The sequence below is a fragment of the Sminthopsis crassicaudata genome, chromosome 5 (genome assembly GCF_048593235.1).
Source record: "Sminthopsis crassicaudata isolate SCR6 chromosome 5, ASM4859323v1, whole genome shotgun sequence".
In the NCBI taxonomy this organism is placed as follows: domain Eukaryota; kingdom Metazoa; phylum Chordata; class Mammalia; order Dasyuromorphia; family Dasyuridae; genus Sminthopsis; species Sminthopsis crassicaudata.
The window spans coordinates 927,184-945,154 of NC_133621.1; the positions used below are offsets into that span (position 1 = coordinate 927,184).

The window sequence follows — 17,971 nt, forward strand, 5'->3', positions numbered from 1 at the left end:
ACAGCAGTCAGATAGAGGGGCCCACCCCGCACCTGCCCCGGTGTCCAGAGGCATCTTACCTTTGTCCACGAAGGTACTGATCCCGTGAGGGTTCAATGACTGCACGTCAAAGCCGTTCCTGATGGGCAGGGCCCAGGCCCTCGGTTCCTCCTCCTTCAGGTCCATCAGGAAGATGGCTCCAGGTTTATCAGGCGAAGAACAGGGCATGCCTGGATATTTTAACCCCTTCCAAACCCAGAGAACAGCAAATTCATGTCGACAAGAGGCAAATACTTAAGCTGTGAGGACCTTGCAGCTCGACAAAGGCAGTGCTCTACAGCCCAAGGACCCCAGGCCATCCCCTGTTTGGGGTATAATATGCCCCTAGGATGGGGAAGTCTGAGGGGGCGGTGATCAGCATTGACACTGGGCTGAGCCCTGGGGGCCAGGCTGCAGGCCCTTGCTCCTTCTACACTGTGTCTACAGCTAAGGAAGGACCCCAGGGACTGTGTGACAGACAGCTGGGAGCTTCTGAAGGCTTTGGAGAAGAGCAGTAACAAGTCCAGCACTGGCTGAAGGGGGAAGTAAGGAGACTCCAGAAGCCTGGGAGCCAATTGGGAGGCTGTGGGCCTAGCCCTGGACAGAAGCTCTGAACTGCGCTGTCCATGGTCCTGGAAACCGAGCGCCTCCAGACCTAGATCGCAAATAAGTGCAATGGCACGGTGGGTGCTCCACCATTTAGGGTTAGGGTGTGCCAGTAGTATTGTTATTGGAGCTCTGAGAGGCTTCTCTCAGTGGCTGCCTGGTCCATCTCTCCTTTATCAGATGGAGAAAAGGGAGCACCTACTATATGCCAGGCCTTTCATCCCTGCTTTACAGTTGAGGAAACTGAGATAAATGGGGTGAAATGACTTGCCCAGAGTCACACAACTAGAATGTGGCTGAGGAAGAATTTGAACGTCTGCACACCCAGGGTTCTGGGCGCTATGGCACCCCCTAGATGTGAGGCCCCAGAAGGGGCCACCAAGGGAGGAGCTCCTGCTGCTTCTGGGAGCAGGAGCCTGCCCACCTCTGCCCTCTTGCCTCCCAAGTACACGTCTACCTCCCACAGGGGGGCCTCTCCTCAGGGTCTTAAGGAGAGAGCAGTGACTTACGGTGCTGAGGAAGACCAGCCCACTGGGCAGGATGTCGATGTCCTCCGAGCCATTGTCTGTGGGAGAAGACCAGGGTCAGCATTGGGCTGAGGATTCTCCTGCCACCCAACAGGGGACCCCTGGGCTGGGTCACTGCCTACCCCGCGTTGGAGAATGTTCTTATTCCCCCAACAGCCCCAGCCTGGACGGTTGAAGCCCCGCTACTTGGGCTGGCTTTTTCCTAGGGGGCCAGAGCCCAGAACCCCTGCATCTGGTCAGACTTCTGTGGCCCTCCCCACCTTAGCTGGCTGGACCTCTGGACACCCACCATTTGAGGAAGGACAAATTCTTTAGAAGGAGCTGTAGCGGCCCCCTTAGACCTCCTTCAGACCCCAGTGGATGGGCCTGGAGTGGGGAGAGGGGAGGATGCAGGCAGCCTCTGTGTCTGCCTCCCAAAGAGGCCGGCCTCACACAACCAGCTGTCCCAACCTGCTCTCACCCTAGCTCTCTACTTGGCTCAGAAAATGGGCTGAGGAAGATTGGTGGACAGCAGCAGGAAACAGCAGAAAGGAGGCAAAGGGAGCTTATGGAAGTCCCACTTCAGCCATGTGGGGACAGAAGGTAACGTGTGAGACTGGAAAGAGGCAGAAGGGACATAGGAGATGGGCAAATGAGTGGCAGTCTGGAAGCTCCGGGACCCGGCTCGGGCTCCAGTTTGTCACCGGGGCAGAGGCGCACTCATCAATCCCACAGAATCAGCCCGGCAACACTGGCCAAGTACCCACTGTGTGCCCGGCATCGTACTAAGTGCTGGGGGCACAATGAGGAGAAGCAAGAGACAGTCTGGGTCCTCAAGGACTTCTGGTTTAACAGGAGCCAGATGCAGATTTTCTGCTGCAGGCTCGTCCCTACCTCACCTCGCTCCATCTCGGACCAGCAGGTTGGACGCGGTGCTGCTGCCAGAATGGGGACGCGGCTAGCTGCAAGGCCTGCAGTTGGTGAAGGGGCAACCCAGTGCACTCGGGTGGGCGCTGGCCCCTTTCTTTACTGCAGTGGGGGAGGGGGAACAGCAAAGCCACCACCTCCCTCAGAGTCCGGCATCCCGACACCCTTGAGCTGCTTGGAGGAGGTGGCATTGGCCCTAAGAAAGCCAAGTGGGGAAAGCTGGTGGACCAGGCTCTATGGGCCCAGAGGGAGGGAGTTGGGGCCTCTGACTCACGCACACAGGAGGGAGGATTCGGGGTCTTCTCTGCTCCTTGTGATGTCTCAAACTCCCCAAACTAGATTATCTGCTGGAGACCATTTAGGCATGAAGGTCTCTCACCAGCACAACTCAGGTATGATTTCTCTCCATATAGAGCCTATGTAAATGGGCCAAGTCTGGGCAGTTCAAAGTATTAAGGAGAAGTAGCCCGAGTCCCCAAGTCTCTCCCTCTCCTGCATTTCTCTGTCTTTCCACTGGCTCCTCTTCATAGAGACCAGAGTGAAAGCTCAGTGTTAACTGCTAATCCATTACCAATGTTGTTGCAGCCCATTATCCTTTACAGGAAAATTGGCATTAAAATAAATATTAAAATATGAAAATGGAGAAACGAATCAAGCATAACTGACGCATACTGTACACTTGTCAGAGTCTTAACCATCAGCTCTCCTTAGGTCTATTAATAGGTAAATGATTAAAAGCTTAAAATTCTAAAACTTTGGACAAGGAACTCCCAAGGGTCTGCAGCTGGCTCCACTGGGATTCCATCTCAGTAGCTTTCTGGTTCTGTATAGCTTTTGTCATTTCACTGTGATATTTGTTTTCTATGACTTATCCCGAATATTCACTTTTTACCAGGAAACATAACATTTTTCCTTGTATATGATTTAACAAACATTCTGCATTAAAAAAAAAAAAAATTGCACAAAGAGAGATTTCTCTGGGAAGATGGCAGAGCAGATAAGAAGATTCCCAACCCAGCCTCAGAGCTTGAGACTTTCTAGCTGTGTAACCCTGAGCAAGTCACTTAGCCCCAACTGCCTCACCAAGAAAGAAAGAAAAAAAGAAAAGACAATTGCAAGCTCTCCAGATTTCCTCCATGAACAAATCAAAATTACACCTTAGGGTGAATGTAGACCTGTGAAAAACAAGTTGGAGTCGGGCAGTTGAGCCCTGGGGCTAGCTGGGTTGGAAAGTAGCCCCAGCCCTAACCACAGGAACTTTCATCTCTGGGACAGTGTGAGGAAGTGGGGGGGAGGGGGGTCTAAGTCCAGGAAGACTGAGGGAACATCTGCCTATAAGAAAAGCCAGGCCCAGCTGGGCTGCTGAGACTTGGCCCCGGACAAGAAGGAATCAGCACACACCCAGTCGGTGTGGAAGCAGCGGGGCAGGGATGCTGCTGCCTGGAGGCATTTACAGGAGGGTAAAGTTCTTGGTTTGAGGTTCCACACCAGAGGGGGGAACTGAAGTAACTTCAGAAGCACCATCCTCCTTACCCCAGGACTAGGGGTGAATACACTAACAAGTTCTTATTATTTATTATTTTAAATGAGGAGACAAAGGGGAAAGAACAATTCAAGAAAAACAAGACAATTATGAAAAATCAACCAACTAGAAAAGGAAATACAGACACTCAAGGAAAATGATTCTTTAAAAATTAGAATTAGGCAAGGGAAAGTTATAAGACACCAAGGAATAATAAACCAAAACACAAAGAATGAAAAAAAAAAAAAGATCATGTGAAACATAAGAAAAGTAACGGATCTGAAGAACAGAACAAGAAGAAAAAACATAAGAATGTTTATATACATGAAAGATATGACAAAAAAGAATCTTAATACAACAATAAAAGAAATAATTAAATAAAAATTTCCTTTTAGAACAAGAGGGGAAAGTAGAAGTAAAAAAAAAAAGTCCACTGATTACTACCTGAAATAAATCCTATAAGGAAAATGTGTAGCAACATGATTGGTAAATTTTGAAATCCTTAGATCAAAAAGAAATTTTACAAGCAACAAAAACAAACAATGAAGAATAAACAAAAAACACAATTCAAAACATGCTGGAACTACATTTGGGGTCACACAAGACCTATGAGCAGCTGCAACAAAACAATGCAGTTCCTGGAATACTATATGTAGAATGTGTGTGTGTGTGTGTGTGTGTGTGTGTGTGTGTGTGTGTGTGTTAAGAACTGGGATTTTGGCTGAAAACATTATATCCAGCAAATTTAAATATAATATTGAGGTGTGAGCAAGGATACATATATACAAATACATACATGCATCTACACACACCAAGAGGAGTAAAGCACCCTCTAAAATCTATAAAGAAATAAGGGGAGAGGGAATAGGATAAGGTGGGGTATAGAAAGTTGTATAGATTAATAGGAAAGGATAAAGAGGGAGGGAAAGGATGAGAGTGATGAGAAGCTCCATGGGCCAGGGTTGGAGGGAGTGTTAAGTAATAACAAGACAAGTTAATGGGTAGAAATAAAGTGTGAGAGTTAGCAGGGATAGGCAATGAGATAACATGTAAATATGTATGTACATATGTATTTATATATGTATCACAAGTATATACACACGTGTATGTATATCATGTGTGTACATGGACATGTATGTTTATATGTGTATAAACATAAACATATCTATGCTTAATTGAAGACTGCTTGGGGGAAATGAAGGGAAAGAAAGGAAGGAAAAGAATGAAGTAAAAAGCCCACAGAAAACAAACAAACAAAGAAAAGAAAAGAAAAGAAAACCTACAAAGAAACAAAGATGGACAGTTCTGAATACAATGTATTCCATTATTATATACACTTTCTTAAAATGGAAACATTTTACATTATTACATATTTTGTTACATATTTTGAATCCCCTCAGGTTCTGCTATGCACATGGTAATGTGATTTCCCCCCCTCCCTTTTTTTTTTTTTTTTTTTAACCAGTGAGGTAACAATTTAATGACCTAACAGCAGAAAAGGTGAGCACTCCTCCATGACTGCAGTGCTACAAAGTTGCTCAAAGACTGGAAACAGATCTCACTTCTATTGACTTTTTCCCATACCTTGGAAACAAAAAGGTAAGAAGTTTACTCATCCTGGCTGGGAGAGCAGCACAGCAGTGGTCCATGGGTGTAATCGAGTTCAGAGCCTTGGACAACAGAGGGAACTGAGACAACACACAGGACAAAACTGATGTATCCATCTGGGTCCACTCTAGCCCCCCAGAAATCACTTGACACGGAGACTGAAGCCCAACATGAGGGGAAGCGATTTGAGATGCAGTCCCTTGGGCTGGGAAACTGTCATCAAAGGGTAGAGACCGTCAGAAACTGAGCAATCTAAGGGTGGACCATGATGGTCCAGTTTGAAATTATCAAGCCTCTTCAGAGGAAGAACAATTTAACCAACAAGGAACTATGAACGACAGAAGAGAATGTGGCTTCTAGCTCAGAGAAACAAGTCTGGAATCTGTGGATGAGTACTGCAAGACAAAGGAAAATAAATCAGCACTTAATGAGGCAGAGAAAGCCGTGGAATCCCAAAAGAGCATGGAACCATAACATAAAATTCCCAAGTGGTTTAAAAGAGAATCGGCAGAATTTATGGCCTGCACAGCAGAGATAAATGCCAGAATAAAAAACATAACTCCAAGAAGGCAGATCTCACCAAAGAAAAGAAAGGGAGAATTACTGAAAGGAAATGCAAATACGAAGAAGTGAAGGACAATCTGGAAGAAGAAATGGGAACAATCTTCCTAAAACATCAATCACATAGCACAATGCATAAAAAAGAATTATAAGTCTTCCAGAAGAACATGACAAGCCAAGGAAAAAACTTGAACAATAATTCAAGAAATAATATAAGAAAACCACCTAAAACTTTCGATCACTGAAAACAAACTGAAAATCACAAACTGCATGGGGAAAGAACCTATGCTGCAAACTCTAAGACACATAATTGTCAAACTGGACAATTCCAATGACAAACAACAAATTTTGCAAGTGATCAAAATGTTCTACTCTTCCATAGAAAAGTATAAATATATAGAATTCTATAGGAATATATATATATATATATATATTCAAATATCAAGGAAAGGAAATTCTAAGAATCCAAAACTCTTCTGTATCTCTAGAAGGATGGAATGGAATAATGGGTTACTGAACTAGAAAACTATTAATCACCATGCTAAACCAGATAACTGTTGTCTTATCAATTGGACTAAGTTAAATCTTGTTTAAATCAATCATCCTGCCCTTTACACATTTTATATATACTATTATGTGTTTTATGGGTATCACTTTCACGAGCCTGGGACAATTTTCCTGAGACACAGCCCTGTAATGCATGACTTTTATTTTAAAAAACTGAGTCTTCAACACCAATGTTCTGCTAAAGAGAGAAGCTTTTTTGAATTCCAGGAAGTTGATGTAAGAGACTTCTCAAAAAACAAATGCATAAGGACTTATTGAAGGGAAAATAACAAGTTTTCTTGGACCTGAAGAATCAGATATCATTGTGCTCCTTGATTCTTCATCTCTGAAATCCCAAATACCTCTCCATCTTAATTAATTCTTTCTCTGCACATTTCTTTGACTCCTTTTTGTCTATTTTAATCTATATAACTTGATCATTAATGTTTACTTTAATAGAGAGATTTACTATTTAGGCATGAGGTCATTTATATAACCAATATTCATTGAGATGGGAGGTAAGTTGATGGTAGTAAGTAAAATATCCTTCCCCTGAAAATGTGCATATAATGCTTTTTTCTTCACCATTTTGACTCCCCACATTGCTTAATCTAATTCAACAACAGCTATTGAGTAAAAAGTTCCAGATGCAATTATAGCTATGCAAATAATTCACTTTACTTTCTCCAATGTGAAATTTGGGATTTTTGTTAAAGATGGAATCTTGAATAATTAGTCGATCAACATTTATTAAGCTGTGTACCAGGCACTGTATAAAAGTTCAATTTGTTGCCATCATAAAATCACTATCAATCATTGCTATAAAGTCTGAAAAGAATATTCATGATTAGAAGTCTGCTATATGACTAAAATTATCTGTAATGATAGATCAAACCTAAAAAGGTGATTTAGTTGATTTCTTAGTTTCCATTTTCCATAGAAAGAGTTTGTGGTAGGCAGAAAGTTGGCTGCTAAGCAAGGATGATCTATATTTGATTCCAGTTTATGACACTTAGTAATTGTGAAATAAAGGACAAAATATTTCATCTTTGAGCATCATTTTCACCATTTAGTAAAAGAGATAATAATAACCATGTATCTATCACAGAACTACTGAGGAGAGTAGGTGAGATAATGTGTGGTCTGTCCTTTGCAATCCTCTAGAAGGATGGAATGGAATAATGGGTTACAAAGAGCAAAGGAAGTTAAAGCTGCAGTCTAAGGTGCCCTACCCCCAAATCTGAGCTTAACCATAAATGAAAAAAGATGGACATTCATTTTTTTAAAAATAGGTGTTTGAAACATCTGAAAAAAAATGTAAGAAGTGAACAAATCATTTGTTTTGCAAACATCCCAGATAACAGGAATACAAGAAAAGTGAATAAATGCAGCACTAAGAAAGATGACAACTTTCTAAATGAACACCAGGAGGGGCAGCTAGATGGTGCAGTGGATAAAGCACCAGTCCTGAAGTTAGGAGGACCTGAGTTCAAATATGGCCTCATTCACTTAAAACTCCCTAGCTGTGTGACCATGGGCAAGTCACTTAACCCAAATTACCTCAGCAAGAAAAAAAAAAGGAGAAAAAAAAAGTAATAAAGACTATTTAATTTAAAATAAATAAATGAACACTAAATAGATGTGATGATGGAGAAAGGCGAATCAATAGATAAAATAGAGGTGAATCAATGCTTCTTTGTGGTGGTAAATACACAACTGGAAGGTGCATAATTGAGGAGATGGAGGGGAAGATAGAGGGGAATATTTGATGATCTAACCAAGTCCGAGTTGAATAATGAAGTGGAATAATAAAGAGAAAATAATTTCTGTTGTCTCTCAAGAAGAAAAGCTACAGGAGAATGGGTGCAGAAGGAAAGGGAGGAGTGAAACAGGGGAAAGATAGGGGGATTCCACTGCACAACACTCCAATGAGATAAAGAGATGAAGACCTTACATAGGTTATAATCTTCAGAGATTTGTTATTTAGAGAGACACCTCCTCATGTCCTCAAGTCTAAGAGGGAAAGACAGCTCATAAAAGGGGACTGGAATGGGAGGTACTTGGGATGGAGATGACTTGATTTCCAGCTAGTGATTATAAAACGGAATGAGGGCACCTATTATCAGCATACTCCAGGCTTCCCATGGTGATGAAAGCTAAAGGGAGAACAGAAGAGTTTGGAGACTTTGAGGGTATTTCCCTGAACTTTGGGGAGATCAGGAAGATTCCATGCCCTCCCGCTATGAATGACTTGGCTTTTCTCAGAAATACAATGATCTAAGACAATCCCAAAGGACTCATGATGAAGCATACCATCTGTCTCCAGATGGCATTGAATATGGACTAAAGCACGCTCTCGCTCTCTTTCTTTCTTTGAGTTTTCTTCCAAAAAATAACTAATATATTTTGTATGATTACATATGTATATCAGGCTGCTTACCATCTTAGGGAGGGAAAGAGAAAGAAAAAAGAGAGGAAGGGAGATAATTTAGAACTCAAAATTTAAAAAAATGTTAAAATTGTTTTTACATGGAATTGGGAGGAAAATAAAATATTATCAATTTTGCTGAGTAAGTTCTTCTTTCCTTCTGGAATATTATAATCCAAATGCTCTTCTTTATTGTATTAGCTGCTAAATCATGTGTGATGTGATCCTGACTAACTCTGCAGGACTTTTAAAAGAATAAAGTAAGGGACAGCTAGTTGGGGCAGTGGATAGAGCACCAACCCTGAAGTCTGGAGAACCTGAGTTCAAATGTAGCCTCAGACACTTAACACTTCCTAGCTGGGTGACCCTGGATAAGTTACTTAACCCCAATTGCCTCAGCAATAAATAAATAAAAATAAATAAAAATAAATAAAATAAAGCATAAAGTACCCAGCAGAAAACAAAAGAAAACCTCCAAGGAAGTAAAGAAAACATGGACAGTTCTGAATACAATGTTATTATTTACATATGCTTTCTTGAAGTGAAAATGTATTGTTACATATTTTGAATCCTCTCTTACAGTCTGTGCACATGACAACTTTTCCCCATTTTTTTCTTTCTCTATTTTGTATTTAAGTTTTAAATAAATAAAAATATTTAGCAATCCATCCAGCCTCTGCATGTATGCATGAACCTACCTCACTCTCCAAGTAGCGTGGTTCATACCTAACTAGATTAAACTGTTACATTCTTTCTGACATCTAACCTCAATTGGCCCCTCTGAAATGTCCTCCCATTGCTCCTGATTGACCAGAAAAAGCCCACTCCCTCTGCTAAAGGACTGGAAACTGACAACCTAGTGTTCCAACAGCATAGGAAGGTTTGCAAAGTAGTTCTGTCACTTGGGAGAGTCCAGTCCTCCCTGGATGTGCTCCAGCTTCTTGAGGCCCTTTTCTTTTAAAAAATATTATGTTTGTTTTAATTGGCCATGATTTGCCTTCACACTCTACACAAGGAAAATGAAACTCATCATAGACGTGTATGGTCGATTAAAACAAATGCCTGCATTGACGCTGTCCTAAACTTGGGCCTTATTCTGCATCCTGAGCTCTCCTCTCCATCAGCAGGTGGGCCTCAAGTTTTCCCAGCAGTCCTCTGGAATCCTGCTCAGTCACTAAGCTGATGAGTTCAGCACCATAGTATCCACCTACCTAGGACTACCTTGTTCATTCTTCCCTCAATTTATAGGCACTTCCTTAGAGTATTGTTCTTTGTTACTTCTGAAAGAGCCAAAAATATTTTTATGCATCCACATAATTTGTTTTTTTTAGGATTAATCCCTCCCTAAGTCTAATTTCCCTCCAATTCTCCTTCTCCATTTCCCTCTTAAGTGCAATGGGTTACTGTACCCAACTTTGTGGGTGTTTGTATGTTCTTCCTTTCATTAGCACTTTAGGTGAAAGTGAGGTTCTAGTGCATCCTTGTTTTGTGTGATCATTTCCTCTAACCTTCCTTTCCCTTCCTTCCTCCTTTCCCCAGGGTATTCCTTTCTCCTCTCTTTCCATTCGCTTCCAACCTCCCCGACCAGAATCATCAAAACCTAATAGCCATTTCCAAGCCATGTCCAATTGGGCTCCCTCTTTGATCCCTAAGGTAATGGGCTCAGGGGAAACATGTCATACCGCCCCATATTTGAATGTAAACAGTAGATCCTTGTTTAGGTTTTTTTTTTTTTTTTTTTTTTTTTTTTTTTTTTTTTTTTATCATTGTTCCTGAGTTGGCCTTTAAATGTTTTTCTTCCCTGTGTTTGAATGTCAAAGCTTCTCCTTAGCTCCATTTTTTCCCATCAGGATCGCTGGAAGCATTTCATTTCATTATTTCATTAACGATCCCCTTTTTCTCCTGGAGTTTTGGACTCAGTTCTGCTGGGTAAGTTATTCTTTCCTTTTGGAATATTGTATTCCAAGTTCTCTTTTCCTTTACAGTGAGTGAAGGCTGCTAAATCATGTGTGATGTAACACTGACTGGCTCTATAGGACTTGAGTTCTTTCTGCTTGCAGCATTTTAATCTTGACCTGGAAGCCCGGGATTTTGTTTGTGATGTTCCTGGGACTTATCATTTGGAAGTTTCTTTTGACTAATGGTTTCCTTCTGTTTCTGCCTTGCCTTCTGGTTCTAAAAGAAATGAGCACTTTTCTTGATTTCTTGAAAAAAAAAAAGGATAAGTAGCGTCTTTTTGGTTATGAGGCTCAGATAGTCCGATGATTTGATTATTTTTCTCCTTGACCTTCTTGCCAGGTTAGTTGTTTTTCTTTGAGATACTTTACATTTCCTTCCTGTTACTTTGTGGAGTCACTGGCTTTGATTTTGTCCTATTTGAGTTTTCATTTGAGTGCTTTGAACAGGTTTGTGCTTCAATTCTTCATCCATAGCTCTAGTTGCTTTTCCATTTTCCCCCTCCAGATCTCATTTCCTTTTAGGGAAACATTTTAAACTTTTTGTTTCTTGCTTCATTTCTCTTGGGAATTTTAGTTGAGTCTGTGCCCAAAGTGCTTTTCTTTAAGGTTTTGCTTATAGATGTTTTGGAGTCGTTCTTCTTTTTTTGTGTCTTAATCATCCCAGTTACCATGATAGCTTATAATGGTGAGATTTTTTTTTTTTTTCTTTTTCCTCCATTCTTCCTGTCTGCTTGAGGATTTGGATGATGTGAGGGCGGGGCTCCGTGGCACTTCTGATCTTATGGAGGGTTGTGTTATTCTGGAATCTTGGGGTCAGGGACAAGAGCTTTGAATATTTCCAAAGAGGTCTGATTGAGGGCAATGTCGGATCGCCATTTCCTGTTCTGAGCCCTGCACGTTTCTGAGCTGGATTTTAGACTGCCCCCATTCCTACTTCACAAAGTGACATCAGGCAGCTGGGAAACTCTTTTGGTTCAATGGCAACATTTTAGACTCCCCTTTGGTCTGGGATTGCTTCTCTGGTTATTCCTTTGCAGACTGGCCCAGATGCTAGAAGTAAAACTCTGCTTTATGCCTGATGCATGACCTATGCCCCCGCTGCTCTAGCTTCTGGGCTTATCCTTTCTTCAGGGCATTACCCAGGTCTCCCTTAGACTGCACAGGTTGCCTTCTCATTCTGTCCTGACTTTACAACCTAGGAGGAGGTAACTGGGTAAACTGCTGCTGGTTCCCCAAAATCACTCAATACAGTCAAACTGGGCTGGCCCTAGTTCATGGTTTTTCCTGGCCAGAGCTCTAGAAACCCAAGCCTGAGACTGTTTATTCTAGAAATTATAGTCAGAGACTAGGAGAACCATTTAGGCTCCAGAGTGAAAGTGAAAGAATAGGGATTTCTGATTCCTGGGTGCCTGGAGCCACCCACAGAATAAGTTTGTGCATTTCCCCCTCCCCAATGACCTGGAGAGAATGTGTGCTCAGAAGGTTTGAGTGCTTATGGTTGATATGCCCAGGAGCCATGGCCTCAGTAGGGTCTAAAATGATTCCAAATGGCTATCACACAAGTCAATAAGTATGTGAGAGATACACCCAGCACCCGGATCCCATCCATCGTCACTCACCCTGACATTGCAAGTGGAACATAGGCAAGTCAGATACAAATCACAAGAAAGCAATTCTTAAATTCACAATTAAGAAATACTTTAAACTTGCCAGTTCCCAGCAGGGTGACGAATTCCTCCTTTCAAGGACTTTATAGTCCATTAGAGGACCAATGAAAGTATTTCCAGAATAATATAAGTAAATGCAAGATAAGGGTGAGGGACATTGGCACCTCTGGGGTCTGGAGGATCTCATAAAGAAGGGGGAGTTTGAGCTGAATTTTGAAGGAAATAAAGAAAACATCCTGATGTGAAGATAAGGGCTTAATAATGATTTCTTGCATTGAATAGCAATGACAAACCTTTTACCAGAAGTCAAGGTGGAGTGCCCTATGGCCTTGGGTCAATGAACCCATCCCTGGAGATTTTATCGGGGACTCTCTCTCAGAGTTGTTTAGAGCTGCAATGTTCTGTTTGGTGGGGCAGGGGTGGAGAGGAGAGGAGAGAGGGTTCCCAGAGCAATCACAGAGATGGCGACCGACTACAAAGCAGTTTTTAAAGGTGACTTGGTTGAAATGCAGCCAAGGAGGGAGTAGGGCTGGGTGGGCCTGGGAAGAAATCCATTGAACAGTTTCCTCTTCTAGCTAATTTTCTTCTTGCTAACCAAGGCCAAACTCTAAGGTTTTCACTTGTAGAAGGAGCCAAAAAATATAGCCAACACTGTAGTTTTTGGTGTCCTGAGGCAAAGGCCTGATCACCCTGCCTTGGTTTCACTTCTGATTTCACTTTATTTGCTTCTCATTGACCAGCTCTCTCTGAATGACTGTCCTTGGAGGGAAGTGACTTTCCTATGGAAGAGAAGCTCTGCATAGAACTTTTTGTGGACTGAGCAGTGCTTGGTCAGGTTTAAAGCATCTTAATGGATCCCTTAGTGGAATGTCCTGTGATTTTCCAAGGAGGAGAGGGGAGGAGAAGAAGAGGGCTACAAAGAGGCTTGGGGCCAGCTCAGAGAACTCTTCGGAGGAAGGGACTGGGAAATAAGTGAGAGAGAGTTGGAACCGGATTGGGCTCCTGTAGAAACTGGACTTGACTGACTCCCCAAGGGGGAATTGACAAGGTGGGGCTGGAGCAGAGAGCCACAAAGGGTGGATCTACTCTCATCCAGGAAGAGAGACAGTGGAGAGAGCTACTCAGAATTCAGGATGGATTGCCAGAGAGAGGGAGGGCAAGTTTCATCCCTGGACATCTCGAAAGATGCCGTTGGGTATCTTGGGTGGAGAGATCTCTGAGAACAGGGGCAGCACAAAGTGAAGGCAGGGAATGGAAATAGATGACCAGATTTCAGGTCCAGCTGACCAGTTGGGTGACCATGGACAAGCCATTTACTTTTCAGCTGAGTCTCAGTTTCATTGTCTGAGAAATGGGCCTGATCCTCCAACTTTCCAATTGATCTCACAAAGATGTCATCAGCAATGCACTGTGTGACCCCGGGGAGCCCTGAGTGCCTCCCGATGCGTGAGTACTGTTCCTGCGTGGGGTGAGCTGGGGGCTGTTACAATGTCCGGTAGGAGAAGGGCCCAGGGCCTGAGATGCGTGGGGGTGTTGGGAAGGGAAAGGCTATGTGCTGTGGGCTTCTAGTTCTGGGGAGAAAGACTGGGCCCTGAGCAGAAACTGAAAACCCAGCTTCCCCCGTGGATGAGTCTAGTTCAGGGAATGCTGCTCCTTCCCCCCAAGGACAAATCTCATACATACCTAGTCCTGGAACTAGGTGGCAGCTGGGAGGTTCTACTGGGTGCACCTGGTGGGGGATATTCAGCCTTCGTCTGGAAAAACACAATTTCACAGCAGGGAAAAAATGAGCCCCCCAGAATCCGGGAATATCTTAGGAGGACTCCAGTGTGGTCCTCACCTGCCATGGGGGCGTACGGACAACAATAACCACCAGAGTCCCCTGCTCAGCTCAGTGCCTGGCACAGAGAAGGTGCTTAATCAAATCAAGAAATGGATTGATTCCCTTGCTTGAGGCATGGAGGAGTCACCTTCTTTCACTCAGCCTCAGTTTCCTCATCTGTAAAATAGGGCGAACAGAATTGGTTTCAAGTGAAACTGTGGACAGGAGCTCGGGTCAAAGCCTATGGATGGCTCCTGAATTAATCAGCGAGCAGAACCAAGAGATAAGTCACAGGGCAAAGGTCGCCTTCCTCTCCTGACACACCCCACAGCTGGCATCAAAACCAAACCCAACTAACCCCCCAACCTTGGGCGACATTCTTTCAGAGTCCTGGGGAGGCGAGCCAGAGCTCGGATTTCAGTTCTCGGCTTCCTCGTTTCTGTTTGCCGAGGTGTTCCAGCCAGGTGCCCGAGCACCACTCCAGGAAGGACATGGCCCAGCCTCGGTGCCAGGCAGGGTCACTTGGCAGCTCCCACAGCTTGCACTCTGCCAGTGCCGGTGCCAGTGGCCACAGGCTGCCATTTCTCTCCAGGGACACTCGCAGATTGTCCTGGCTCGCTTTCTTATCAGCCAGCGGGGGCACCCTCGGCGGCCAGCGGGGACACCCTCGGCGGCCAGCGGGGCACCGTCGGCGGCCAGCGGGGGCACCCTCGGCGGCCAGCGGGGGCACCGTCGGCGGCCAGCAGGAAAGGCCACGGGGAGGGAGTTTCTCGAGTTCTTTTCGTTCTTGTTCAGATAAGAACCCGAATCCTGACAGTCCCAGGCCGGAGCGCTGCTCCCGGAGCGGGGAGGGAGCTGCTCTGCTCCAGCGGAACGTTACCCCCCCCCCCCATTCCTGCCTGCAGCCTGGGTCTTGGCTTTAAACAGCCGGGGTGGGGCGGGCTCGAGGCCGCCGCCAGGTCCGCCCTCGGCTCTGTCCCTCTCCCCTGCTGGGGTCCTGGGAGCTGCGCCCTCTCCCCTAGTCTGGGCGTCTTTGTGAATATCCTCCTGTTTCTCTCCCTCTCCCTCCTCTCTCTGTGAGCGAGAGTGCCACGCGCACCCCTTGCTCTTTGCCCAGGAGGGGCTCCCCTCACATTCTTGGTCCCCGAGAAGCTCTCCTCAGCTCAGCCCCTCGGAGAGGCAGGCGTGCGGAGGCTGCCCGAGGGGCGCCGCGCCCGCGCTCCACAGCTGCCCGAGGGGGCGCCCCGGGGACCGCCCGCTGGCCCTGGCCGCAGGCAGAGCGCTCCGGAGAGGGCAGAGAGCCGGACCCCGGGCCGTCCCTTCCCCGCTCCGCCTCCCCGTGGCCGGCCCCGCCGCCCTCGGACCAGCAGCAGGGCCCCCGGCTCACCTGAAGGTCACGAATCTCTCCCCCAAGAGGGCCAGAGCCAGCCCCAGGACGGTGAGAGCCAGCAGCCTGGCCATGCCCGGGCACCGAGGCTGAAACCAGAGGCAGGGGAGGCCGGAGAGAGAGCCGGCGGAGGAGCGCGAGCGCAGGGCACCGCGGGCCAGCTCCGCCAGCCACAACAACTCCTGCACTCTCTCTCTCCTCCCGCGCCGGCCCTGCGGGGCGTGCCGGGGCTCCTCCCTCCTCCCGGGACCAGCGCCCGGAGGGAACCGGGTGGCCTAGCTCGGGCTCCCCGGCGCGAGGGAGGCGCCCCGGGCGGGGGTGGGGCAGGAGGGCTGTCTGCCTGCGGGCCTGGTCCGGATCTGGGTCTAACTCCCCGAAGATGCCGGGGTCGGGGAGTCCCCTCGTCCGCAAGGCCGGAGTCCGGGGCGTGGGGAGGGGGGACGCGGGATTGCCGAACTCCGACTGACACATTGCCCGACGGAGACCGAGACGCGCACGGGCGGACTCACTGGCGCAGAGTCCGCATCCCTTGGACCGAGAACTCCCAACCTCTCCCCCGGGAGCGTTCTCCGACCCCCGACCCCCCCCAGGGTTCTCGGACCCTCCCCCTCCCGGAGCGTTCTCCGACCCTTCCCCGTCTGCCTCCCCTCTCTCAGGCAGCCGCGGGACTGTTGGGCGGAGGAGGGAGGGGCGGCGCTCCCAGGGCTGTGCGAGGCCGCTGGGTGGGCAAGGGAACGTGCTTCGGCCCAGAGGCCGGGAATGTCCGAGCCCCGCCTCTCCCACCCCGCTCCCTAAGGAACCGCACCGTCCGGCTCGGCCCAGGTCCCTGAGCGCGCAAACACATCCGGCAAGTTCGCGAGGGCGCGGAGTGGCCGGGGAGGGCTGGAAACCGGGCCAGGAAAGGTGCGGGCTGGAGCTGGGCTGCACAGCACGCTGGACCGACTGCCAGTGCGGGCCAGCCCCGGGCAGGGAGGGCTCAGCAAGATAGACACCATGAGAATGGTCAAGAATAGAGCCTAGAGCCTTTATACTGGCCCAGCCTTGATCTTAGTGCAGGAGGCAGGAGAGCCATGAGGCTGGGCAAAGATGGAATGGCTCTCTTCCAGTCCTTGTTGGCCCTTACATACCATATTGTAATGACATCATTACAGCATACGGCAAAAGTATGGGTCAACTAGAACCGTGACATCGCCAGGCTGAGGACTGAGTCTATATGGGAACTAGAGAACCGTGACATCACCACGCTGAGTACTGAGTCTATATGAGGACTAGAGAAGCATGACATCACCGGGCTGAGTACTGAGTTTATATGGGAACTAGAGAACCATGACATCACCACACTGAGCACTGAGTCTACATGGGAACTAGAGAACCATGACATCACCATGCGGAGTACTGAGTCTATATGGGAACTAGAGAACCATGACATCACCATGCGGAGTACTGAGTATATATGGGAACTAGAGAACCATGACATCACCACGCTGAGTACTGAGTATATGTGGGAACTAGATAACCATGACATCACCGTGCTGAGTACTGAGTATATATGGGAACTAGAGAACCATGACGTCACCACGCTGAGTACTGAGTATATATGGGGACTAGAAAACCATCATTCCACTGAGTTAACACCTTGCTGTAAGTATCCTGGCTTGAAGTAGAACACAGGTGGTCATGTCCTCCTTGACTTCTCAGGAAGGGTGAGAACACCAAAGGGAGCTGGGGCGCCAAAGCAGACACTGTCAGCAGGTTCCCTCTGGGCTGAAGGGTCTTACACCTTACCCACAGTCTGCTACCCTCTACAGCTGGCCATTTAGGGAGCTTCTGGATTCTAAGAGGCAGGAATGAAGCTGGAGAGCGTTCCAGACCCAAGGAAGAACAGTGTACACTAGTCCCAGAGAGGAAAGCTGGCAATCCTGTGCTGAGAATGGGGCAAAAACTGTCAAGTTCAATAATCATATACTAACACTTACTGCATGCAAAGCAGCCGGATAGGTGCTAAAGGAGATAAAAAGTTGAAATGACAAGTCCCTGTAACACTAATTACTGTCATTTATTTAAATGCAGTACCATTTATATCTAATTACTTTGCACCACAGTAGCAATTGTGTATATCATTAAATAAATGTTAAATTAAGAACAAAAAGACCTTTGGTGATTTGGAATTGCCTATCTCCTGTGGCCTCCTACTCTACCTTGGGAGACTTAGCAATTTGCTAGCTGAAATCTGGCTCCATGCAATAGTGCCCAGATAAATGTTCTTTTTTTTCCCCTTCAAACTCTCATCATCCCTTCCACACCTTGACCTTCCCCATCAATGTTTCAATAGATCTCGAGGTGGCATAAGAAATTAAATGGGAATTTTGTGGAAGTCGCAGACGATAGGCAAAGTCCAGCGGACAACATAGAAAA

The 17,971-nt window shown here is 46.3% G+C and overlaps 1 protein-coding gene across 1 annotated transcript in view; it reads right to left on the bottom strand.

Moving 5' to 3' along the window:
• LOC141543530 (serum paraoxonase/lactonase 3-like) overlaps positions 1 to 15,770 on the bottom strand; it is a 28,114-nt gene extending 12,344 nt beyond the window's left edge. The window contains exons 1-4 of the mRNA XM_074268947.1: positions 15,557 to 15,770; positions 14,031 to 14,101; positions 1,134 to 1,189; positions 60 to 225 (exon numbers count right to left, since the gene is read on the bottom strand). Coding sequence (XP_074125048.1) covers positions 60 to 225; positions 1,134 to 1,189; positions 14,031 to 14,101; positions 15,557 to 15,630 — 367 coding nt within the window. The 5' untranslated portion in view covers positions 15,631 to 15,770. The remainder of the gene's footprint in view (positions 1 to 59; positions 226 to 1,133; positions 1,190 to 14,030; positions 14,102 to 15,556) is intronic.
• Positions 15,771 to 17,971: the final 2,201 nt, after the last annotated feature.